Source organism: Rhinoraja longicauda, chromosome 16, assembly GCF_053455715.1.
Source record: "Rhinoraja longicauda isolate Sanriku21f chromosome 16, sRhiLon1.1, whole genome shotgun sequence".
NCBI lineage: Eukaryota > Metazoa > Chordata > Chondrichthyes > Rajiformes > Arhynchobatidae > Rhinoraja > Rhinoraja longicauda.
In genome coordinates, this window is record NC_135968.1 from 2691756 (window position 1) to 2717155 (window position 25400).

The 25400-nt window shown below is 50.6% G+C and overlaps 1 protein-coding gene across 1 annotated transcript; it reads right to left on the reverse strand.

Annotated features, from left to right (window-relative positions):
• Positions 1-36: 36 nt before the first annotated feature.
• On the reverse strand, positions 37-7288 carry LOC144601374 ((Lyso)-N-acylphosphatidylethanolamine lipase-like). Its single transcript, XM_078413443.1, has 3 exons — positions 7050-7288; positions 2169-2257; positions 37-608 (listed from the first exon to the last, which is right to left on the reverse strand). The coding sequence occupies exons 1-3, from the start codon at positions 7073-7075 to the stop codon at positions 37-39; spliced, it is 687 nt and encodes a 228-aa protein (XP_078269569.1). The 5' UTR covers positions 7076-7288.
• Positions 7289-25400: the final 18112 nt, after the last annotated feature.

Below are 25400 nucleotides of genomic sequence, written 5' to 3' on the forward strand. Positions count from 1 at the left end.
CTCACCTGTGCAGGTACCTGATGCAGTGACCAGTCCTCACCTGTGCGGGTACTTGATGCAGTATCCGGCCGCCAGGTATCCGCCCAGACTGTGTCCGAGGAGGATCATGGAGGGCAGGGCAAGGCGCTCCCGCCACTCCTCGATAGATTCCACGAACTGCTCCTCGGCGGCGCCGGGCTCGGCGGGGAATGGCGGCCGGGAGCTGCGGCCGAAGCCCAGCAGGTCGAAGGCGAGGAGCGGCCGGCGGCAGCTCAGCGGCTGCAGGTTCTGCACCCAGAGGCCCAGGCCGCCGGCAAAACCGTGGATCAGGATCAGAGGGGTCGGCGTCCGCTCCCAGTCCGGCTCTCCGGCCGTCTCCCTCTCCCTGGCCGGCTCCGTCGCCCCGGCCCGCTCCGCAGTCGGCTCCGTCACCCCGGCCCGCTCCGTCTCCCAGGCCCGCTCCCCAGTCAGCTCCGTCACCCCGGCCCGCTCCCCAGCCGGCTCCGTCTCCCCGGCCCGCTCCCCAGTCGGCTCCGTCACCCCGGCCCCCTCCAAGCCCGCGAACAGCGTCCAGATTCGATGCGAGCTGGGGAGGTCCACGTAACGGCACTGGAAACGCGTCGTGACAACTGGGGGTGGGAGGAGAGGGGAGGGGAGCGGAGTGTAGAGAGGAGAGTGGAGTGCAGGAGAGGGGCGAGGGGAGGAGAGGAGAGTAGAATAGAGGTTTAATGGGGAGAGGTGGAGAATACAGGATAGATTCGGGAAGTGTAGAGAGGTGGGGAGAGGAGAGGATGGGAGCGAGGAGAGGGGAAGGGCGAGGGGAGGAGAGGGGAAGGAAGGGGGAGGGAGGGGGGGGGAGGGGAGGAGGGGGGGAGGGAGGGGGGGAGGGAGGAGGGGAGGGGAGGAGAGGGGAAGGGTGAGAGGGGGAAGGGGAGAGAGGAGGGGGAGGAGTTGGGAAAAGGGTTTGGAAGATGGGGAGGGGTAGGTGCGATGGAGAGAGGGTGTTAGTGGGTGGGCGAGCGAGAGTGGCAGAGAGGAGAGTGATGGATGAGCAGAGATAGAGGGAGGAAAAGAGAGAAGGAGGCGGGTTATGAGATGACAATGAGGGAGATGGGAGAGTGAGGGGGAGAGAGATGGAGGGGGAGGGGAAAGAGATGGAGGTGAGGGAGAGAGAGATGGGGAGGGAGAGAGGTGGAGGGCGAGGGAGAGAGAGGTGGAGGGCGAGGGAGAGTGAGGTAGAGGGCAAGGGAGAGAGAGGCGGAGGGGGGAGAGAGAGATGGGGAGGGAGAGAGAGGTGGAGGGCAAGGGAGAGAGAGGCGGAGGGGGGGAGAGAGAGACGGGGAGGGAGAGAGAGGTGGAGGGCAAGGGAGAGAGAGGTGGAGGGGGAGGGAGAGAGAGGTGGAGGGGAGGGAGAGAGGGATGGATGGGGGGAGAGGGATGGAGGAGAGAGAGGGATGGAGGGGAGAGAGGGAGAGAGGAGAGATGGGGGAGGGAGAGATGGAGTGGGGAGGGAGAGGTGGCGTGGGGAGGGAGTTGGAGGGGGAGGGAGAGAGAGATGGAGGGGAAGGGAGAGAGATGGAGGGGGAGGGAGAGAGATGGAGGGGGAGGGACAGAGATGGAGGGGAGGGAGAGAGAGATGGAGGGGGGAGAGAAACATTTGGCTATTAAACATTCCGCGAGTCAGTTTTTGTTCCCTCCCATCTCCCCACCATCGCTCCGAATCCGTCTCTCTTCCCCCCTCCCCGCCCATTCTCCCTTCTCCCCTGCCTCTCCCACTCAACCTCCTTTCTTCTGCTCCCTCCCCTCTCCCCCACCCCTTTCCACCTCTCCCCTGCCTCTCTCGTCCCCAATCTCTCTCCCTTCTCCCCGTCTCTCTCCAACTTTAATCCCTCGCCCTCACCCAGCCTTCTCCCTTTTCCCACTTCCCGCCCTCCACCCCGCTTGTTTTCCACCACTATGTCTCCTCTGCTCCTTCCCTCCCTTCTCTGCTACCTCTCCCCCACTCTCTCTCTCTCTCCCTCCCGCTCTCTCCCTCCTTCCACCCCCTTCTCTCCCTCCTTTCTTCCTTCCTCATCTTTCCCTTTCCCTTCCCTACTTCCCCTTCCCAGCCGTCCCTCTCCGTCCCACTCTCTTGTGCTCTCTTCCCATCTCTCTCTCCCCTCTCCCTCTTTTTCTCCACACCGCCTCACCTTGCAGGATCCGAGCCTCCACCTCTCTCAGGTGAGCCGTGGATGTCGGGCACCAGGTGGGCAGCCAGCTGGTCAACCAGTTCCAGGGCCTTGGGGGGGGGGTGAGAAGAGTCAAGTCAAGTCAATTTTATTTGTATAGCACATTTAAAAACAACCCACGTTGACCAAAGTGCTGTACATCAGTTCAGGCACTAAGAACGAACATACAATGGCACACAAACATAGCAGCACATACATAAACAGTTCACAGCGCCCCCTCAGAGGGCTCAAACGCTCGGGAGCAGAAATAGGTTTTGAGCCTGGACTTAAAGGAGTCGATGGAGGGGGCAGTTCTGATGGGGAGAGGGATGCTGTTCCACAGTCTAGGAGCTGCAACTGCAAAAGCGCGGTCACCCCTGAGCTTAAGCCTAGACCGCGGGATAGTGAGTAGCCCCAAGTCGGCCGACCTGAGGGACCTGGAGATAGAGTGGTGGGATTTTTGATATGGGAGGGGGGGGGGGGGGGGGGGGGGGAAAGCCCGTTTAGGGCTTTGTATGTGAATAGGAGGAGCTTGAAGTTGATTCTGTACCGTACAGGGAGCCAGTGGAGAGAGGCCAGAATTGGGGTGATGTGGTCCCTTTTACGGGTACCCGTCAGGAGTCTCACTGCGACGTTTTGGACCAATTGCAGGCGGGACAGGGATGATTGGCTGATCCCAGTGTACAGGGAGTTGCAGTAGTCTAGGCGGGAGGAAATGAATGCGTGGATGATTTTTTCCAATGTCGTCAAATTGGAGGAATGGTTTGATTTTAGCTATGGTACGAAGCTGGAAGAAGCTGGCTTTTAGCACAGGGTTGACTTGCATGTCAAACGTTAATGCAGAGTCAAATATCACGCATCAAATATCACGCCAATCACACACATACATACATAAACATACTGAGGCCAAAGTAAAAAATAATGTATAGATATGTTTATGTGTAGACACACACACACATATATATATATGTGTAGACACACACACACACACACACATATATATCAATTTACATTTATGCAAAGCCAATTAACCTACAAACTTGAACGTCTTTGGAATGTGGGAGGAAACCGATCTCAGAGAAAAAACCCACGCGGTCACAGAGAGAACGTACAAACTCCCTTACTAATCAAGAATCCATCAATCTACGCCTTAAAAATATCCATTGACTTGGCCTCCACAGCCTTGTGTGGCAATGAATTCCAAATTTACCACCCTCTGACCAAACAATTTCCTCCTCGCCACCTCCTTCCGAAAGGTAAATCCTTTTATTCTGAGGCTATGCCCTCTGGTCCTAGACTCTCCCACTTGTGGAAACATCCTCTCCACATCCACTCTATCCAGGCCTTTCACTATTCGGTAAGTTTCAGTGAGGTCCCCCCCTTTATCCTTCTAAACTCCGGCAGGTACAGACCCAGTGCTATCAAACGTTCATCGAATGTTAACCCACTCATTCCTGGGATCATTAGAAACATAGAAAATAGGTGCAGAAGGAGGCTATTTGGCCCTTCGAGACAGCACCGCCATTCATTGTGATCATGGCTGATCAGTAACCCGTGCCTGCCTTCTCCCCATATCACTCGATTCCGCTAGCCGCGAGAGCTCTATCTAACTCTCTTTTAAATTCATCCGGTGAATTGGCCTCCACTGCCCTCTGTGGCAGAGAATTCCACAAATTCACAACTCTCTGGATGAAAAAGTTTTTTTCTCATCTCAGTTTTAAATGGCCTCCCCTTTATTCTGAGACGGTGTGGCCCCTGGTTCTGGACTCCCCCCAACATTGGGAACATTTTTCCTGCATCTAGCTTGTCCAGTCCTTTCATAATTTTATAAGTTTCTATAAGATACCCTCTCGTCCTTCTAAATTCCAGTGAATACAAAGCCTGGTCTTTCCTCGTTTGACAGTCCCGCCATCGTGACCTCGTGAATCAGGCAGGGTATTCTGTATGGAAGTTGGGACGTTAGTGGGGCTGCATTTGGAGTATTGTGTTCAGCTTGGGTCACCCTGCAGTAGGAAGGATGACATCAAGCTGGAATGGGTGCAGCGAAGATTTACGAGGATGTTGCCAGGACTTGAGGGCCTGAGCTAGAGGGAGAGGCTGGGACATCATTCCTTGGAGAGCAGGAGGCTGAAGGGTGATCTTATAGAGGTGTATAAAATCACGCAGGGAATGGATCAGAAAATTACCAGGCTGGGGGTAATCATGAACCGGAGATTTAAGATGAGAGGGGAAAGATTTAATAGGAACCTGAGAAGCAGTTTATTTTTCACTCAGAGGGTGGTGGGTGTTTGGAACGAGCTGCCAGAGGAGGTAGTTGAGGCAGTTACCATAACAGCCTTTAAAAGATACTTGGGCAGGTACACGGATAGGAGGGGCATGGGTCGAATGCAGGAGAATGAGATTATCTGAAATCGAGTCATGACTGTTTTATTGTGAGATGAGGAAAAACTTTTTCAGTCAGAGAGTTGTAAATCTGTGGAATTCTCTGCCTCAGAAGGCAGTGGAGGCCAATTCTCTGAATGTATTCAAGAGAGAGCTAGATAGAGCTCTTAAGGATAGCGGAGTCAGGGGGTATGGGGAGAAGGCAGGAACGGGGTACTGATTGAGAATGATCAGCCATGATCACATTGAATGGCGGTGCTGGCTTGAAGGGCCGAATGGCCTCCTCCTGCACCTATTGTCTATTGTCATATGTACCGAAATAGAACAATGAAATTCTTACTTCCAGCAGCACAACTGATATTGCGGGTCCTATCGCAATATGCAAGAAACATTTAGGCAGGTACATGGATAGGACAAGTGCAGTGTGGTATGGGGCAAACGCAGGCAGATGGGACGAGTGTCGGTGGGGCATGTTGGCTGGTGTGGGCAAGTTGGGCTGAAGGGCCACATGAAAACATAGTACTCTGTAACAACAGACACATACACTCGATGACACAAACACACAGAGATATATACACAGCCGGCCACACATAAGTACAGACACAGATATATATACACAGACGGCCACACACACACGTACAGACACAGATATATACACAGAGGGCCACACAGATATATACACAGATGGCCACACACGTACAGACACAGATATATACACAGACGGCCACACACGTACAGACACAGATATATACACAGAGGGCCACACACACACACGTACACACATATACACAGTCGGCCACACACACACACACACATACAGATATGTACACACAGATGGCCACACACGTGCACAGATATATACACACAGACGGTCACACACACACGTACAGACACAGATATACACAGATATATACACACAGACACACACAGAAGGATGAGAGGAGATCTTATTGAAATGTATAAGATTATTAAGGGGTTGGACACGTTAGAGGCAGGAAACATGTTCCCAAATGTTGGGGGAGTCCAGAACCAGGGGCCACAGTTTAAGAATAAGGGGTAGGCCATTTAGAACTGAGATGAGGAAAAACTTTTTCAGTCAGAGAGTTGTGAATCTGTGGAATTCTCTGCCTCAGAAGGCAGTGGAGGCCAATTCTCTGAATGCATTCAAGAGAGAGCTAGATAGAGCTCTTAAGGATAGCGGAGTCAGGGGGTATGGGGAGAAGGCAGGAACGGGGTACTCATTGAGGATGATCAGCCATGATCACATTGAATGGCGGTGTTGGCTCGAAGGGCCGAATGGCCTCCTCCTGCACCTATTGTCACACACATCCTCAAAATTTAAGGGTGGGATTCGGCTCCACGTCATTGGGGAACAAACAAACAAATCTGAATTTCCAGAAAAGGCTTAAAACTTTCCCTCCCCTTTCAAATTCTTACCGCTCACAAAAATATATATTATATAAAAAGTGGGTCCAGGAACTGAAACCAGATCGCGGTTTTAAACAGGTGTTCTGCTTCCCGAACAAGAAAATAAATAGACTTGTGCCCAACGGTCGAGAAACTGCCAGGAAATAGCGAGAGAAAGTTTAAAAGCAGAATCTTAAACGACCCCATTGCAAGCGTGTGAGAGCGGTTTGTGAAACGGCAGGAGACCAGGACGAAATCGGGATTAAATTGGCAGGAAATGGGTAATAAACAGAGCAGATATCGACAGGAAGGCGGCTGCGAATCGGCGTGACCTCCGAACTCCTATAGCTGTCTTGTTTTCATTCGGGTGAAAGGGAGGGGGATTATTAAAAGAGAGAGAGGGAGAGAGAGAAGGGAGAGCAACTACAGAAAGCTGAGGGGGGGGGGAGAGGAGGAGGGGGGGGTGGTGGTGGAGAGGAGAGGGGGGAAATGGAGAGGAGAGGGAGAAGGGGGGGCGGGAGAGGAGAGAGAGGGGGAGTGGAGAGGGAGGGGGAGAGGAGAGGGGGGGGAGAGGAGAGGGAGGGGAGAGGAGAGGGAGGAGGAGAGGAGAGGGAGAGGAGAGGGGGAGGAGAGGAGAGGGAGAGGGGAGGGAGAGGAGGGGAGGGAGAGGAGGGGGGAGGAGAGGGGGAGGGGAGGGAGAGGGGGAGGAGAGGGGGAGGGGAGGGAGAGGGGGAGGGGAGGGAGAGGAGATGGGTGAAGAAGGACGGGAGAGGAGAGGGGGGGAAGGAGAGGAGAGGGGGGGAAGGAGAGGAGAGGGGGGGAAGGAGAGGAGAGGGGGGGAGAGGAGAGGAGAGGGGGGGAGGGAGAGGAGATGGGGAGAAGGGGAAAGGGAGAGTAGAGGGAGGGGGAAAGGGAGGGGAGGGGGAAAGGGAGGGGAGGGGGAAAGGGGGAGGGGAGGGGGGAGGGGGAAAAGGAGGGGGGAGGGGGAAAGGGAGAGGAGAGGAGAAGAGAAGTCTTTCAAGGAAGCCAGGAAAGGCTGTGGGAAGGGGGGGAGGGAGGGAGGGAGGAACTCACGCCGGCGCGGCATCCTCCTCTTCCATTGAGAAGTCCCCCTTCTGATCAGCGGCGTCGGCGTCTCAAAGCGATTGGAATTCCGCGACCGTCGCGGGGGAGACTTTGTATCAAATGGGATGGAACGCCGAGACACTCAAATGCAACTTTGTATCAAATGGGATGGAACGTCGAGACAATCGAATGTTACTTTGTATCAAATGGGATGGAACGCCGAGACAATCGAATGGAACTCTCCGCCGCTGTAACAAACGTGATGTAACTTTCACCCCAGTCAGCTGACATCGGCCTCATGGGCGGGGCCAGAGTCCCTGTCACTTTCTGCTCTGCCAGTTGTTGATAAATTCAGAAGTAGTACAGTCATAGAGTGATGATGCAGCGTGGAGACAAACACCGGGCCAACCAGCTACACTAGTCCCACCTGCCCGCGTTTGGTCCACATCAGTCACTGAAAGGAAGCGTGCAGTGTGCAGGTACAGCAGGCAGTGAAGAAAGCCAATGGAATGTTGGCCTTCATAACAAGAGGAGTTGAGTATAGGAGCAAAGAGGTCCTTCTGCAGTTGTACAGGGCCCTAGTGAGACCGCACATGGAGTACTGTGTGCAGTTTTGGTCTCTAAATTTGAGGAAGGATATTCTAGCTATTGAGGGCGTGCAGCGTAGGTTTACTAGGTTAATTCCCGGAATGGCGGGACTATCGTATGTTGAAAGACTGGAGCGACTAAGCTTGTATACACTGGAATTTAGAAGGATGAGAGGGGATCTTATCGAAACGTATAAGATTATTAAGGGGTTGGATATGTTAGAGGCAGGAAACATGTTCCCAATGTTGGGGGAGTCCAGAACAAGGGGCCACAGTTTAAGAATAAGGGGTAGGCCATTTAGAACAGAGATGAGGAAAAACTTTTTCAGTTAGAGAGTTGTGAATCTGTGGAATTCTCTGCCTCAGAAGGCAGTGGAGGCCAATTCTCTGAATGCATTCAAGAGAGAGCTAGATAGAGCTCTTAAGGATAGCGGAGTCAGGGGGTATGGGGAAAAGGCAGGAATGGGTACTGATTGAGAATGATCAGCCTCGAAGGGCCGAATGGCCAATCCTGCACCTATTGTCTATTGTCTAATCCCTCCAAACCTGCCCTTGGTTTTTGGTCCTCCAAAATATTCCAAATGGAATTTAAACTGGAGGTGGAGTTCTTGGAGATCTTATAGAAACATATACAAAATTATAAAAGGACTGGACAAGTGGTGTAGGAAAATAACTGCAGATGCTGGTACAAATCGAAGGTATCACAAAATGCTGGAGTAATTCAGCAGGTCCAGGCAGCATCTAGGAGAGAGGGAATGGGTGACGTTTCGGGTTGAGACCCTTCTTCGGACTGATCAGTCTGAAGAAGGGTCTCAACCCGAAACGTCACCCATTCCCTCTCCGAGATGCTGCCTGACCTACTGAGTTACTCCAGCATTTTGTGATACCTTCGAAATGACTGGACAAGCTAGAAGCAGAAAAAAAATGTTCCCAAATGTTTGGGGAGTCCAGAACCAGGGGCCACAGTGTAAGAATAAAGGGGAGGCCATTTAAAACTGAGATGAGAAAAAAAAACTTTTTCACCCAGAGAGTTGTCAATTTGTGGAATTCTCTGCCAAAGAAGGCAGTCGTGGCCAATTCACTGGATGAAATCAAAAGAGAGTTAGATAGAGCTCTCGGGGCCAGCGGATTCACGGGATATGGGGAGAAGGCAGGCACGGGTTACAGATTGTGGATGATCAGCCATGATCACAATGAATGGCGGTGCTGGCTCGAAGGGCCAAATGGCCTCCTCCTGCACCCATTTTCTATGTTTCTATCCATGTACCTGTGTAACTGTTTCTTAAATGTTGGGATAGTCCCTGCCTCAACTACCTCCTCTGACAGTTCATTCCACACACCCACCACCCTTTGTGTGAAAAATTTACCAATCAGATTCCAAATGCGGTCTCATCAATGTCTTATTCCACTGTGACATTTCGGGTTGAGACCCTTCTTCAGACTGAGAGTCAGGGGAGAGGGAAGCGAAAGATATAGACGGTGATGTAGAGAGATATAGAAGAAATGAATGAAAGATGTGCAAAAAATTAACGATGATGAAGGAAGCAGGCCTTTCTTAGCTGTGGGCTAGGTGAAAAAGAGTTACAGACAATGAGACTCAACAGGACGACAGTGGAACTAGTACAAGGACTTGGGTGGGGGAGGGACAGAGAGAGGGAGGGGATGCAAGGGTTACTTGATGTCGGAGAAATCAATATTCATACCGCTAAATTTTTAGATTTAGAGATACAGCGCGGAAACAGGCCCTTCAGCCCACCGAGTCTGTGCCGCCCAGCGATCCCCGCACATTAACACTATCCTACACACACTAGGGACAATATTTTTTAACATTTACCCAGTCAATTAACCTACATACCTGTACGTCTTTGGAGTGTGGGAGGAAACCGAAGGTCTCGGAGAAAACCCACGCAGGTCACGGGGAGAACGTACAAACTCCGTACAGACGGCGCCCGTAGTCAGGATCGAACCTGAGTCTCCGGCGCTGCATTCGCTGTAAGGCAGCAACTCTACCGCTGCACCACCGTGCCGTTGTGGTGTAAGCTGCCCAAGCAAAATATGAGGTGCTGTTTAATTTGCATTTGGACTCACTCTGTCAGTGGAGGAGGCCCAAGACAGAAAGGTCAGTGTGGAAATGGGAGGGGTAGTGAAAGTATTGGCAAATAGGAGATAGAGTAGGTCTATGCGGATCAGGTAATCCAGCATCTGCAGTTCCTTCCGACCCACACCGACGCCTCTACTTCCTCAGAAGGCTTAGGAAATTTGGCATGTCCCCAACAACTCTCACCAACTTCAACAGATGCGCCGTAGAAAGCACTTATTCGGGAGGTGTCCCACATATTTCGCTTGGGCAGCTTTGGCATCATGGTGGCGCAGCGGTAGAGTTGCTGCCTTACAGCAATTGCAGCGCCGGAGACCCGGGTTTGATCCTGACCACGGGTGCTGTTCTGTAGGGAGTTTGTACGTTCTCCCCGTGACCTGCGTGGATTTTCTCCGAGGTCTTCGGTTTCCTCCCACATTCCAAAGACATACAAGTTTGTAGGTTAATTGGCTTTGTAAGTGTAAATAATGTCCCTAATGGGTGTAGGATAGTGTTAATGTGCGGGAATCGCTGGTCGGCGCGGACTCAGTGGGCCAAAGGGCCTGTTTCGTGCTGTATCTCTAAACTAAACTAAACTAAACCCAGCGGTATAAATATTGATATATAAGAAAATAACTGCAGATGCTGGTACAAATCGATTTATTCACAAAAAGCTGGAGTAACTCAGCAGGTCAGGCAGCATCTCGGGAGAGAAGGAATGGGTGACGTTTCGGGTCGAGACCCTTCTTCAGACTGATGTCGGGGGTGGGACAAAGGAAGGATATAGGTGGAGACAGGAAGATAGAGGGAGATCTGGGAAGGAGGAGGGGAAGGGAGGGACAGAGGAGCTATCTGAAGTTGGAGAAGTCGACGTTCATACCACCGGGCGGCAAACTGCCCAGGCGAAATATGAGGTGCTGCTCCTCCAATTTCCGGCGGGCCTCACTATGGCACTGGAGGAGGCCCATGACAGAGAGGTCAGACTGGGAATGGGAGGGGGAGTTAAAGTGCTGGGCCACCGGGAGATCAGTTTTGTTAATGTGGACCAAGCGCAGGTGTTCAGCGAAGCGATCGCCGAGCCTGCGCTTGGTTTCGCCGATATAAATAAGTTGACATCTAGAGCAGCGGATGCAATAGATGAGGTTGGAGGAGGTGCAGGTGAACCTCTGTCTCACCTGGAAAGACTGGGTCCTTTGATGGAGTTGAGGGGGGAGGTAAAGGGACAGGTGTTGCATCTCGTGCGGTTGCAAGGGAAAGTGCCCGGGGTTGGGGTGGTTTGGGTAGGAAGGGACGAGTGGACCAGGGAGTTACGGAGGGAACGGTCTCTGCGGAACGCAGAGAGGGGAGGGGATGGGAAGATATGGCCAGTGGTGGGGTCCCGTTGTAGGTGACGGAAATGTTGGTAGATGATATGTTGGATCCGCTGGCTGGTGGGGTGGAAGGTGAGAACGAGGGGGATCCTGTCCTTGTTGCGAGTGGGGGGAGGGGGAGCAAGAGCGGAGCTGCGGGATGTAGAAGAGACCCTGGTGAGAGCCTCATCTATAATGGAGGAGGGGAAGCCCCGTTTTCTGAAGAACGAGGACATCTCGGAAGCCCTAGATGTATAAATATTGATTTCTCTCATTTCGACTATAGACGTTGGGAGGTCATGTTGCAGTTGTATAAGGCGTTGGTGAGGCCGCATTTAGAATATTGTGTTCATTTCTGGGCAGCGTGTTATAGGAAAGATATTGTCAAGCTTGAAACGGTTCGGAAAAGATTTACGAGTATCTTGCCAGGACTAGAGGGTGTGAGCTGCAGGGAGAGGTTGATTAGGCTGGGTCTCTATTCCATGGAGCACAGGAGGATGAGGGGAGATCTTATAGAGGTGTACAAAACCATGAGAGGAATAGATTGGGTAGACGCACAGAGTCTCTTGCCCAGAGTAGGGGAATCGAGGACCAGAGGACATAGGTTCAAGATGAAGGGGAAAAAAATTAATAGGAATCCGAGGGGGTAACGTTTTCACACAAAGGGTGGTGGGTGTATGGAACGAGCTGCCAGAGGAGGTAATTGAGGCTGGGACTATCCCAACGTTTAAGAAGCAGTTAGATAGGTACATGGATAGGACGGGTTCGGAGGGATATGGACCAAGCGCAGGCAAGTGGGACTAGTGTAGTAGGGACATTGTTGGCTGGTGTGGGCAAGTTGGGCCGAAGGGTTTGTTTCTAAACTGGGTCACTCTATGACTCGATCACCAAGTAACCCTTGCATCCCCTCTCTCCATCCCTCCACCACCCTCATCGTCTTGTTAGATTCACTGTTAATATCCCTTTGTTACCACCTCCTCCACAGCCAAGACTGAATGAATGAATGAATGAACGAACGAATGAATGAACAAACAAATGAACGGATGAATGAATGAACAAATGAATGAATGAATGGACGAATGAATGGACGAATGAATGAATGAATGAATGAATGAATGAATGAATGAATGGATGAATGAATGATACTTTCATAAGGTCATGTTCATAAATCATAGGAGCATGATTAGGCCATTTGGCCCATTAAGTCTACTCCGCCATTCAATCATGGCTGATCTATCTCTCTCTATCTTAAGCCCATTTCCCTGCCTTCTTCCCATAACCCCTGACACCCGTATAGACAACAGGTGCAGGAGTAGGCCATTCGGCCCTTCGAGCCAGCACCGCCATTCAATGTGATCATGGCTGATTATTCTCAATCAGTACCCCGTTCCTGCCTTCTCCCCATACCCCCTGACTCCGCTATCCTTAAGAGCTCTATCTAGCTCTCTCTTGAATGCATTCAGAGAATTGGCCTCCACTGCCTTCTGAGGCAGAGAATTCCACAGATTTCCAACTCTCTGATTGAAAAAGTTTTTCCTCGTCTCCGTTCTAAATGGCCTACCCCTTATTCTTAAACTATGGCCCCTGGTTCTGGACTCCCCGAACATTGGGAATATGTTTCCTGCCTCTAACGTGTCCAACCCTTTAATAATTTTATATGTTTCGATAAGATCCCCTCTCATCCTTCTAAATTCCAGTGTATACAAGCCTTGTCGCACCAGTCTTTCAACATATGACAGTCCCGCCATTCCGGGAATTAACATAGTAAACTTACGCTGCACGCCCTCAATAGCAAGAATATCGTTCCTCAAATTTGGAGACCAAAACTGCACACAGTATTCCTGGTGCGGTCTCACCAGGGCCCTGTACAACTGCAGAAGGACTGAGGAAGATACACACAATCTCCCAAATGTTCTAGGGGCCGGAGAACCTAGGGTGATGGAGGAACTGAAGGAAATCCACATTAGGCAGGAAATGGTTTTGGGTAGACTGATGGGACTGAAGGCTGATAAATCCCCAGGGCCTGATGGTCTGCATCCCAGGGTACTTAAGGAGGTGGCTCTAAAAATAGTGGAAGCATTGGAGATCATTTTTCAATGTTCTATAGATTCAGGATCAGTTCCTGTGGATTGGAGGATAGCAAATGTTACCCCACTTTTTAAGAAAGGAGGGAGAGAGAAAACGGGTAATTATAGACCAGTTAGTCTGACATCAGTGGTGGGGAAGATGCTGGAGTCAATTATAAAAGACGAAATTGCTGAGCATTTGGATAGCAGTAACAGGATCATTCCGAGTCAGCATGCATTTACGAAGGGGAAATCATGCTTGACAATTCTACTGGAATTTTTTGAGGACGTAACTAGGAAAATTGACAGGGGAGAGTCAGTGGATGTGGTGTACCTCGACTTTCAGAAAGCCTTCGACAAGGTCCCACATAGGAGATTAGTGGGCAAAATTAGGGCACATGGTATTGGGGGTAGGGTACTGACATGGATAGAAAATTGGTTGACAGACAGAAAGCAAAGAGTGGGGATAAATGGGTCCCTTTCGGAATGGCAGGCAGTGACCAGTGGGGTACCGCAAGGTTCGGTGCTGGGACCCCAGCTATTTACGATATACATTAATGACTTAGACGAAGGGATTAAAAGTACCATTAGCAAATTTGCAGATGATACTAAGCTGGGGGGTAGTGTGAATTGTGAGGAAGATGCAATAAGGCTGCAGGGTGACTTGGACAGGTTGTGTGAGTGGGCGGATACATGGCAGATGCAGTTAATGTAGATAAGTGTGAGGTTATTCACTTTGGAAGTAAGAATAGAAAGGCAGATTATTATCTGAATGGTGTCAAGTTAGGAGGAGGGGGAGTTCAACGAGATCTGGGTGTCCTAGTGCATCAGTCAATGAAAGGAAGCATGCAGGTACAGCAGGCAGTGAAGAAAGCCAATGGAATGTTGGCCTTCATAACAAGAGGAGTTGAATATAGGAGCAAAGAGGTCCTTCTACAGTTGTACCGGGCCCTGGTGAGACCGCACCTGGAGTACTGTGTGCAGTTTTGGTCTCCAAATTTGAGGAAGGATATTCTTGCTATGGAGGGCGTGCAGCGTAGGTTCACTAGGTTAATTCCCGGAATGGCGGGACTGTCGTATGTTGAAAGGCTGGAGCGATTGGGCTTGTATACACTGGAATTTAGAAGGATGAGGGGGGATCTTATTGAAACATATAAGATAATTAGGGGATTGGACACATTAGAGGCAGGAAACATGTTCCCAATGTTGGGAGAGTCCAGAACAAGGGGCCACAGTTTAAGAATAAGTGGTAGGCCATTTAGAACGGAGATGAGGAAGAACTTTTTCAGCCAGAGAGTGGTGAAGGTGTGGAATTCTCTGCCTCAGAAGGCAGTGGAGGCCAGTTCGTTGGATGCTTTCAAGAGAGAGCTGGATAGAGCTCTTAAGGATAGCGGAGTGAGGGGGTATGGGGAGAAGGCAGGAACGGGGTACTGATTGAGAGTGATCAGCCATGATCGCATTGAATGGCGGTGCTAGCTCGAAGGGCTGAATGGCCTACTCCTGCACCTATTGTCTATTGTCTATTGTCTATTGACCTCTTTGCTCCTATACTCAACTCCTCTTGTTATGAAGGCCAACATTCCATTGGCTTTCTTCACTGCCTGCTGTACCTGCATGCTTCCTTTCAGTGACTGATGCACTAGGACACCCAGATCTCGTTGTACGTCCCCTTTTCCTAACTTGACACCATTCAGATAATAATCTGCCTTCCTATTCTTACCACCAAAGTGGATAACCTCACACTTATCCACATTAAACTGGATCTGCCATGCATCCGCCCACTCACACAAGTTGTCCAAGTCACCCTGCAACCTCATAGCATCTTCCTCACAGTTCACACTACCACTCAGCTTTGTATCATCTGCAAATTTGCTAATGGTACTTTTAATCCCTTTATCCAAGTCATTAATGTATAAGTGAAGAATCCATCTATTGCTGCCTTGAAAGTATCCACTGACTTGGCCTCCACGGCCGTCTGTGGCAATGAATTCCACAGATGAGAGGAGATCTTATCGAAACGTATAAGATTATTAAGGGGTTGGACACGTTAGAGGCAGGAAACATGTTCCCAATGTTGGGGGAGTCCAGAACAAGGGGCCACAGTTTAAGAATAAGGGGTAGGTCATTTAGAACTGAGATGAGGAAAAACATTTTCAGTCAGAGAGTTGTGAATCTGTGGAATTCTCTGCCTCAGAAGGCAGTGGAGGCCAATTCTCTGAATGCATTCAAGAGAGAGCTAGATAGAGCTCTTAAGGATAGCGGAGTCAGGGGGTATGGGGAGAAGGCAGGAACGGGGTACTGATTGAGAATGTTCAGCCATGATCACATTGAATGGCGTTGCTGGCTCGAAGGGCCGAATGGCCTCCTCCTGCACCTATTGTCTATTGTCTATTCACCACACTCTGCCTACAGAAATTCCTCCTCATCGCCTTCCTAAAGGCGCGTCCTTTTATTCTGAGGCTGCGACCTCTGGTCCTAGACTCTCCCACTGGTGGAAACATCATCTCCACATCCACTCTGTCCCGGCCTTTCATTATTTAATACTTTATTGTCACTTAGGAGATGTCACAGTGATATTCTTTGCTTTGCACACCACACAAAAGGTATGCAAAGAGTCGCCACATAAAGGGCGCCGACAAAGTTACAAAGTGTTCAATGTAGTCCCAATTGTCCCTCTTTGTCCCCCCCCTCCCCGGCCCTCCCTTTGTGGGCTCCTTGGCCATCACTTCCGTCTCTGATTTGTTCTGTACCTCTCCATATCTCGCCTCCCTCTCCCCTGACTCTCAGTCTGAGGAAGGGTCTTGACTCGAAATGTCACCTATTCTTTCCCTCCAGAAATGATCACATTGAATGGCGGTGCTGGCTCGAAGGGCCGAATGGCGTCCTCCTGCACCTATTGGAAAAAAAAAAAATGCTGCCTGACCCGCTGAGTTACGTAGAAACATCGAAAATATTTGCATTTGGCCCTTCGAGCCAGCACCGCCATTCATTGTGATCATGGCTGATCATCCACAATCAGTAACCCGTGCCTGCCTTCTCCCCGTATCCCTTGATTCCACTAGCCCCGAGAGCTCTGTCTAACTCTCTGTTAAATTTATCCAGTGAATTGGCCTCCACTGCCTTCTGTGGCAGAGAATTCCACAAATTCACAACTCTGGGTGAAAATGTTTTTTGTTCACCTCTGTTTTAAATGGCCTCCCCTTTATTCTTAGACTGTGGCCCCTGGTTCTGGACTCCCCCAACAGTGTGAACATTTTACCTGCATCTAGCTTGTCCAGTCCTTTCATAATTTTATACGTCTCTCTGAGATCCCCTCTCATTCTTCTAAACTCCAGTGAATAAAAGCCCAGTCTTTCCAATCTATCCTCATATGACAGTCCCGCCATCCCGGGGATTAACCTGGTGAACCTACCCTGCACTGCCTCAATAGCAAGGGCGTCCTTCCTCAAATTAGGAGACCAAAACTGCACACAATACTCCAGATGTGGTCTCACCAGATTAGGAAGAGTGAGAGAACTATGTGATGGGGGTGGGGAAGGGGGGAGGGGCGCTGTTCTTGGCAGTCACACTTGGTGGCGCTGGGAGACCATTGATTAGGTAGAGAGAGAGAGACAACGAGAGGTTTGGGGTAGACTGATAACCCCACACAGACCCAGCAGGGGGCGCTTGATGACCAGAGATCAGTTCAGTTTATGTAGGAACTGCAGATGCTGGTTTAAATCGAAGACAGACACAAAATGCTGGGGTAACTCAGTGGGACAGGCAGCATCTCTGGAGAGAAGGAATAGGTGAGGTTTCGGGTCGAGACCCACTTTCAGACAGTTTAGTTTATTGTCACGTGTACCGAGGTACAGTGAAAAGCTCTTGTTGCGTGCTAACCAGTCAGAGGAAAGGCAACACATGATTACAATTGAGCCATTTGCACAGTACAGATACATGATAAGGGAATAACGTTTAGTGCAAGGCAAAGCCCGTAAAGTCTGATCAAAGATAGTCTGAGTTAGATAGGAGGTGGGCACTAATTGCTGGAGTAACTCAGCGGGACAGGCAGCTTCTCTGGAGAGAAGGAATGGGTGACGTTTAGGGTCAAGCCCCTTCCGAAAACGTCACCCATTCCTTCTCTCCAGAAATAACAAACAATAGACAATAAGTGCAGGAGTAGGCCATTCGGCCCTTCGAGCCAGCACCGCCATTCAATGTGATCATGGCTGATCATTCACAATCAGTACGGTGGCGCAGCGGTAGAGTTGCTGCCTTACAGCGAATGCAGCGCCGGAGACTCAGGTTCGATCCTGACTACGGGTGCCGTCTGCACGGAGTTTGTACGTTCTCCCCATGACCTGCGAGGGTTTTCTCCTTGATCTTCGGTTTCCGCCCACACTCCAAAGACGTACAGGTATGTAGGTTAATTGGCTAGGCAAATGTTTAAAAAAAATAGTCCCTAGTGGGTGTAGGATAGTGTTAGTGTGCGGGGATCGCTGGGTGGCGCGGACCCGGTGGGCCGAAGGGCCTGTTTCTGCGCTGTGTCTCTAAATCTAAAAAAATCTAAATCTAAAAATCTAGAAGTAGAGAGATAGGTTGAGCAGGCTGGGACTCTGTTCCTTGTAGCGCAGGAGGATGAGGGGTGATCTTATAGAGGTGCACGGTGGCGCAGCGGTACAGTTGCTGTCTTACAGCGCTTACAGCGCCACAGACCCGGGTTTAATCTAAATGTGGGTGCTGTCTGTACGGAGTTTGTACGTTCTCCCCGTGACCTACGTGGGTTTTCCCTGGATGCTCCGGTTTCCTCCCACACTCCAAAGATGTGCAGGTTTGCAGGTTAATTGGCTTGGAATGAAGTAGGGAAATAACTGCAGATGCTGGTACAAATGGAAGGTATCACAAAATGCTGGAGTAACTCAGCGGGTCAGGCAGCATCTCTGGAGAGAAGGAATGGGTGACGTTTCAATAGACAATAGGTGCAGGAGGAGGCCATTCGGCCCTTCGAGCCAGCACCGCCATTCAATGTGATCATGGCTGATCATTCTCAATCAGTACCCCGTTCCTGACTTCTCCCCATACCCCCTGACTCCGCTATCCTTAAGAGATCTATCCAGCTCTCTCTTGAATGCATTCAGAGAATTGGCCTCCACTGCCTTCTGAGGCAGAGAATTCCACAGATTCACAACTCTAACTGAAAAAGTTTTTCCTCATCTCAGTTCTGAATGGCCTACCCCTTATTCTTAAACTGTGGCCCCTTGTTCCGGACTCCCCCAACATTGGGAACATGTTTCCTGCCTCTAACGTGTCCAACCCCTTTATAATCTTATACGTTTCGATAAGATCTCCTGAAGAAGGGTCTCGACCCGAAACGTCACCCATTCCTTCTCTCCAGAGATGCTGCCTGACTCGCTGAGTTACTCCAGCATTTTGTGATACCTTTGGCTTGGTATGAATGTGAATGGTCCCCTGTGTGTGTGTAGGATAGTGTTAATGTGCGAGGATCGCTGGTCGGTACGGAATCAGTGGGCCGAAGTGCCTGGATCTCTAAACTAAACTAAACTAAATAGCAACAGTAAATGCTGTAAGCTCACAGCAGGTCGGATAGCATCTTTGGACTTACCTTTTGAAAGGTGATGAGGAGGAATTTCTTAAGTCAGTGGGTGGTGACCCTGTGGAATTCATTGCCACAGACACCTGTGGAGGGCAAGATATTGGGTATTTTTAAAGTGGGGATTGACGGATATTTGATTATAAGAATCCGTGTGTGAAAACGCACACCTCCAGATTCAGGGACAGTTTCTTCCCAGCTGTTATCAGGCAACTGAACCATCCTACCACAACCAGAGAGCAGTGCTGAATGACTATCTATGTTATCGGGGACCCTATGGACTTTCTTTCATCGGACTTTACAGGCTTCATCTTGCACTAAACGTTATTCCCAGCATCATGTATCTGCACACTGCACACTGCTCGATTGTAATCGTGTTTTTGTCTTTCAGCTGACTGGTTAGCACGTGACAAAAGCTTTTCACTGTACCTCGGTTAACGCCTCAATAAACTAAACTGAACTGGTTGGTAAGGGTGTCAGAGGTTAACGTAGAAACATAGAAAATAGGTGCAGGAGTAGGCCATTCGGCCCTTCGAGCCAGCACCGCCATTCATCCACAATCAGATTCAAGATTCAAGATTCAATTTATTGTCACGCGTACCAATTAAGGTACAGTGAACTTGAGGTTACCACGGGGAAGAAGGCAGGAGAATAGGGGTTGGGAGGGAAAGATTGATCAGCCATGATTGAATGACTCGATGGGCCGAATGGCCCAAATCTGCTCCTAGAACTTTTGAACCTGTGAACGACAGCAGAGGGACTGTGGCCCCTGTAAGGCGATGGGTCGCCTCTGCCCTCTGCTGGAGCAGTGAGGTATTGGCAGTATAATCTGAGCCTTGTCAGAAAATAGACAAAAGGTGCAGGAGGAGGCCATTTGGCCCTTCGAGCCTGTACGCACCGCCATTCAATGTGATCATGGCTGATCATTCTCAATCAGTACCCCGTTCCTGACTTCTCCCTATACCCCCTGACTCCACTATCCTTAAGAGCTCTATCTAGCTCTCTCTTGAATGCACTCAGAGAATTGGCCTCCACTGCCTTCTGAGGCAGAGAATTCCACAGATTCACAACTCTCTGACTGAAAAAGTTTTTCCTCATCTCCGTTCTAAATGGCCGACCCCTTATTCTTAAACTGTGGCCCCTTGTTCTGGATTCCCCCAACATTGGGAACATGTTTCCTGCCTCTAACGTGTTCAACCCCTTAATAATCTTATACGTTTCGATAAGATCCCCTCTCATCCTTGTAAATTCCAGTGTAAAGCATGACTTTTTCAGACAGAGAGATGAATCTGTGAAATTCTCTGCCTCAGAAGGCAGTGGAGGCTAATTTTTTTCTGGATGCTTTCAAGAGAGAGAGCTAGATAGAGCTCTTAATGATAGCGGAGTCAGGGAGTATGGGGAGAAGGTAGGAACGGGGTACTGATTGTGAATGATCAGCCATGATCACAATGAATGGCGGTGCTGGCTCGAAGGGCCAAATGGCCTCCTCCTGCACCTATTGTCTATTTTCTGACAAGGCTCAGATTATACTGCCAATACCTCACTGCTCCAGCTTTTCCCCTCTCCCACTAGGCAAAAGATACAGAAGTGTGAAAACGCACAACTCCAGATTCAGGGGCAGTTTCCTCCCAGCTGTTATCGGGCAACTGAACCGTCCTACCACAACCAGAGAGCAGTGCTGAACCACTATCTACCTCATTGGTGACCCTCGGACTGTCTTTGATCGGACTTTACTGGCTTTAACGTGCACTAAACGTTATTCCCTTATCATGTATCTGTACAGTGCGAATGGCTCGATTGTGATCAGGTCTTGTCTTTCCGCTGGATGGTTAGCACGCAACAAAGGCTTTTCACTGTACCTCAGTACACGGTGGCGCAGCGGTGGAGTTGCTGCCTTACAGCACTACGGGTGCTGTCTGTATGGAGTTTGTACGTTCTCCCCGTGACAGCATGGGTTGTCTCCGAGGTCTTCGGTTTCCCCCTACACTCCAAAGACGTGGAGGTTTGTACGTTAATTGGCTTGGTATGGATGTACAATTGTCCTTTAATGTGTGTAGGATAGTGTTAGTGTGCGCGGATCGCTGGCCGGCATGGACTCGGTGGTCGAATGGGCCAGTTTCCGCTCTCTATCTGTAAACTAAACTAAACAAGTGGCAATAAACTAAACTGAACTGGTTAGTGCGGGTGTCGGGTTATGGGGAGAAGACAGGAGAATGGGGTTGGGAGGGGAAGATATATCAGCCATGATTCAATGGCGGAGTAGACTCGATGGGCCGAATGGCCTCATTCTGCTCCTAGAACATATGAACCTATGAACGCCAGCAGGGGGCTGTGGCCCCATGAGGCGATGGCTCACCTCTGCCCTCTGCTGGAGCAGTTAGGTACAGGCAGCAAACCCAAGCCTTGTTTAGTTTAGTGCAGAGACACAGCATGGAAACAGCCCGGAGAGTGATCCACGCACATTCACACTATCCTGCACACACTAGGAACAATTTACACAGACACCAAGCCAATTACCCTACAAACCTGTACGTCTTTGGAGTGTGGGAGGAAACCGAAGATCTCGGAGAACACCCACGCAGTCACGGGGAGAACGTACAAACTCCGTGCAGACAGCGCCCGTAGTCGGGATCGAACCCGGATCTCTGGCGCTGCAAGGCAGCAACTCAAATAATGGGCTTATATGCACTGGGATTTAGAAGGATGAGAGGGGATCTTATAGAAACAGACAAAAATTATTGAGGGATTGGACAGGCCAGGTGCAGGAACAATGTTCCCGATGTTGGGGGAGTCCAGAACCAGGGGTCACAGTTTAAGAATAAGGGGGTCGGCCATTTAGCACTGAGGTGAGGAAGAATGTTTTTCACCCAGAGAGTTGTGAATCTGTGGAATTCTCTGCCACAGAAGGCAGCGGCGGCCAATTCACTGGATGTATTCTGAGGCAGAGAGTTCCACAGATTTACAACTCTCTGACTGAAAAGGTTTTTCCTCATCTCTGTTCTAAATGGTCTACCCCTTATTCTTAAACCGTGACCCCTGTTTCTGGACTCCCCCAACATTGGGAACATGCTTCCTGCCTCTAACGTGTCCAACCCCTTAATAATCTTATATGTTTCGATAAGATCCCCTCTCATCCTTCTAAATTCCAGTGTATACAAGCCTAGTCGCTCCAGTCTTTCAACATATGACATTCCCGCCATTCCGGGAATTAACCGAGTAAACCTACGACACCATCATTGGCCGGATATCAAACATTGATAATAATGGATATCAAACATTGATAATAGAAACATAGAAACATCGAAACATGGAAAATAGGTGCAGGAGGAGGCCATTCGGCCCTTCGATCCACAACCGCCATTCATTGTGATCATGGCTGAGCGTCCACAATCAGTAACCCGTGCCTGCCTTCTCCCCATATGCTTTGATTCCATTAGCCCCTAGAGCTCCATCTAACTCTCTCTTAAATCCATCAAGTGATTTGGCCTCCACTGACCTCTGTGGCAGAGAATTCCACAAATTCACAACTCTCTGGGTGAAAATGTTCCTTCTCACCTCAGTTTTAAATGACCTCCCCTTTATTCTAAGACTGTGGTCCCTGGTTCTGGACTCGCCCAACATTGGGAACATTTTTCCTGCATCTAGCTTGTCCAGTCCTTTTATAATCTTGTATGTTTCTATAAGATCCCCTCTCATCCTTCGAAACTCCAGTGAATACAAGCCTAGTCTTTTCAATCTTTCCTCATATGACAGTCCCGCCATCCCAGGGATCAATCTCGTGAACCTACGCTGCACTGCCTCAATTACAAGGATGTCTTTCCTCAAATTAGGAGACCAAAACTGTACTCAATACTCCAGATGTGGTCTTACCAGGGCCCTGTACAACTGCAGAAGAACCTCTTTACTCCTATATTGAAATCCTCTCGTTATGAAGGCCAACATACTATTAGCTTTCTTCACTGCCTGCTGTACCTGCCAGGGCCGTCTTAACGCATGGGCCTGATGGGCACTTGCCAGGGGCCCACGAGCATAGGGGCCCATGCTGATCTGTGTATGTTAAGTGACTTGCAATAAATAAATACTACTTTAAAAATGTAGGTTCAATAAGTGCTTTTTTCGCAACATTTTCGGTCCCTAAGTGCTTCTCACAGCGATCTGTAAGTGCTTTTCGCAACAATGTAGCACCCTAAGTCCATCGCTAAGTGCTTTTCGGTAAGTGCTTTTCGCCGGCACGACGGGGGGGGGGGGGGGGGGGGGGGGGGGGGGCTGGTAGGGAAAGGGGGTGGGGGAGAGTAACAGTAGGGGCCCCAGTACACTGCTTTGCCCGGGGCCTATAATGCTGTAAAAACGGCCCTGGTACCTGCACGCCAACTTTCAGTGACTGGTGTACAAGGACACCCAGGTCTCGCTGCACCTCCCCCTTACCTAACCTAACACCATTGAGATAATAATCTGCCTCCTTGTTTTTGCCGCCAAAGTGGATAACCTCACATTTATCTATACTATACTGCATAAGACGGAGAACAGGAAGGAGATCAAGAACCTCATGACCTGGTGTCGAGACAACAACCGTTCTCTCAATGTCAGCAAGACAAAGGAGATAGTGATGGAGTTCAGGAAGTGAAGCGGGACATGGACCCCAGTTTGCATTGGCTGTGCCGAAATGGAGCGTCAAATTCCTCGGAGTCAATATCACCAACAACTTCTCCTGGACCGCCCATATTGAAGCATCGACCAAGAAAGCACACCAAGGCCTCCACTACCTTGGGAAGGCTCAGGAAGTTCGGCATATCCCCTACAACTCTCACCAACTTCCACAGATGCACGGAAGAAAGCATTTTATCGGGATGCATCACAGCACTGTTTGGGAACAGCTCCATCCAAGGCCGCAGGGTATTGTGGATGCAGCCCAGACCATCACACAAACCAACCTCCCTCTATTGACTCCGTCTACACCTCACGCTGCCTCGGCGAGGCCAGCAGCATTGTCAAGGACGAGTCGCACCCTGGCCACTCCCCCTTCTCCCCTCTCCATCGGGCAAAAGGCACAGAAGTGTGAAAAACGCAGACCTCCAGATTCAGGAACACTTTCTTCCGGCTGTTGTCAGGCAACTGAACCATCCTAGAGAGTGGTACTATCTACCTCATTGGTGACCCTCAGACTGTCTTTTGATTGGACTTTGCTGGATTTACCTTGCACTAAATATTATTCCCTTATCACGTATCTATACAATAGACAATAGGTGCAGGAGGAGGCCATTCGGCCTGTCGAGCCAGCACCGCCATTCAATGTGATCATGGCTGATCATTCACAATCAGTACCTCGTTCCCTCTCTCCCCTCCCCCTCTCCCCCTCCCTCCCCCCTCCCTCCTCTCCCCCTTTGTCTTTCTCTCCCTCCTCTCTCTCCTTTCTCTCTCCCCTTTCTCCCCTACTCTCTTCCTCTCCCTCTCTCTCTCTTTTTCCCTATCCCTCTCTCCCCTCTCTCTCTCTCTTTCTTCCCCCTTTCTCCTCTTTATCTTTCTCTTTCTCTTGCACCCCTCCCTCTCTCCCCTCTATCCCTTACCTTTCACTATTTCTTTCACTCTCTTTCTATCATTTTCCCCTTCCTCTCGTCCCCTCTCCCCTTTCTCTCCCTCTTTCTCTCTTACTCTCTCTCTCTCTCCCCTCCCACTCTCTCCCCCTTTCTGTCTCTTTTTTCTCTCACCCCCCCCTCTCACCCATCCCTCACACCCCTCCCCCTCCTCTCCCACTCTCTCTCCCCCCCTCCATCTCTCCCCCTCCCTCTCCCACTCTCTCCCCCTCTCTCTATCCCCCCTCCCTCTCTATCCCCCTTCCTCCCCCTTTCTCACCCCCTTTCCCTCTCTCCCTCTTTCTCTCCCCCTCTCTCCCCCTCTCCCCCTTTCTCTCCCTCTCCCTCCTCTCCCTCCCTCTCTCTCTCCCCTTCTCCCTCTCCCCCTCTCTCCCCCCTCTCTCTATCCCCCTCCCTCTCCCCCTCTCTCCCCCTTTCTCTCCTCTCCCTCCCTCTCTCTCTCTCCCCTTCTCCCTCTCCCCCTCTCTCCCCCTCTCTCTATCCCCCTCCCTCTCCCCCTCTCTCCCCCTTTCTCTCTCCCTTCCTTTCTCTCTCTCCCCTCCCTCTCCCCCCTTTCTGCCCCTCTCTCCCTCCCTCTGTCTCTCCCTTTCTCACCCCCTTTCTCTCTCTCTCTCTCTCCCCCCTCCCTCCCTCCCTCCCTCCCTCCTCCCTCCCTCCCTCCCTCCCTCCCTCCCTCCCTCCATCCCTCCCTCCCTCCATCCCTCCCTCCCTCCCTCCCTCCCTCCCTCCCTCCCTCCCTCCCTCCCTCCCTCCCTCCCTCCCTCTCTCTCCCCCTCTCGTCGATCCTGACCCACTTAGCCAGGCGTGTGGGGGAAGCGGGCGGGCGGGTTGCAGAGACACGGGGCGTGTGCCTGAAAGTAGGTCAGTGGACAGGTGGTGCGGGTGGAAAGTGTGTCTCAGTTTCCACCGACTCGCAGCAGCGAGGAAGCTGCCTTCCTTTCAGCAGCTGCCGGCTCAGCTACGCTCAACCGCAGGTGGGCGTTTGAAAACTGCAAACAGAGTAACCTCCCACGCAACCATTCACGATGAAACCTCCTCTGCACTGCCATAGAGCGACACAGCGTGGAAACAGGCCCTTCGGCCCAACTTGCCACACCGAC

Excerpts from the sequence above, each read along its gene's own strand:
- LOC144601374 (XM_078413443.1), bottom strand. The coding sequence starts at position 7,075 with ATGGAAGAGGAGGATGCCGCGCCGGC. Across the intron at positions 2,258-7,049 it reads GAGGAGGATGCCGCGCCGGC|GCCCTGGAACTGGTTGACCA; the intron begins GTGAGTTCCTCC and ends CCCCCCCCCAAG. Across the intron at positions 609-2,168 it reads GGAGGCTCGGATCCTGCAAG|TTGTCACGACGCGTTTCCAG; the intron begins GTGAGGCGGTGT and ends TCCCACCCCCAG.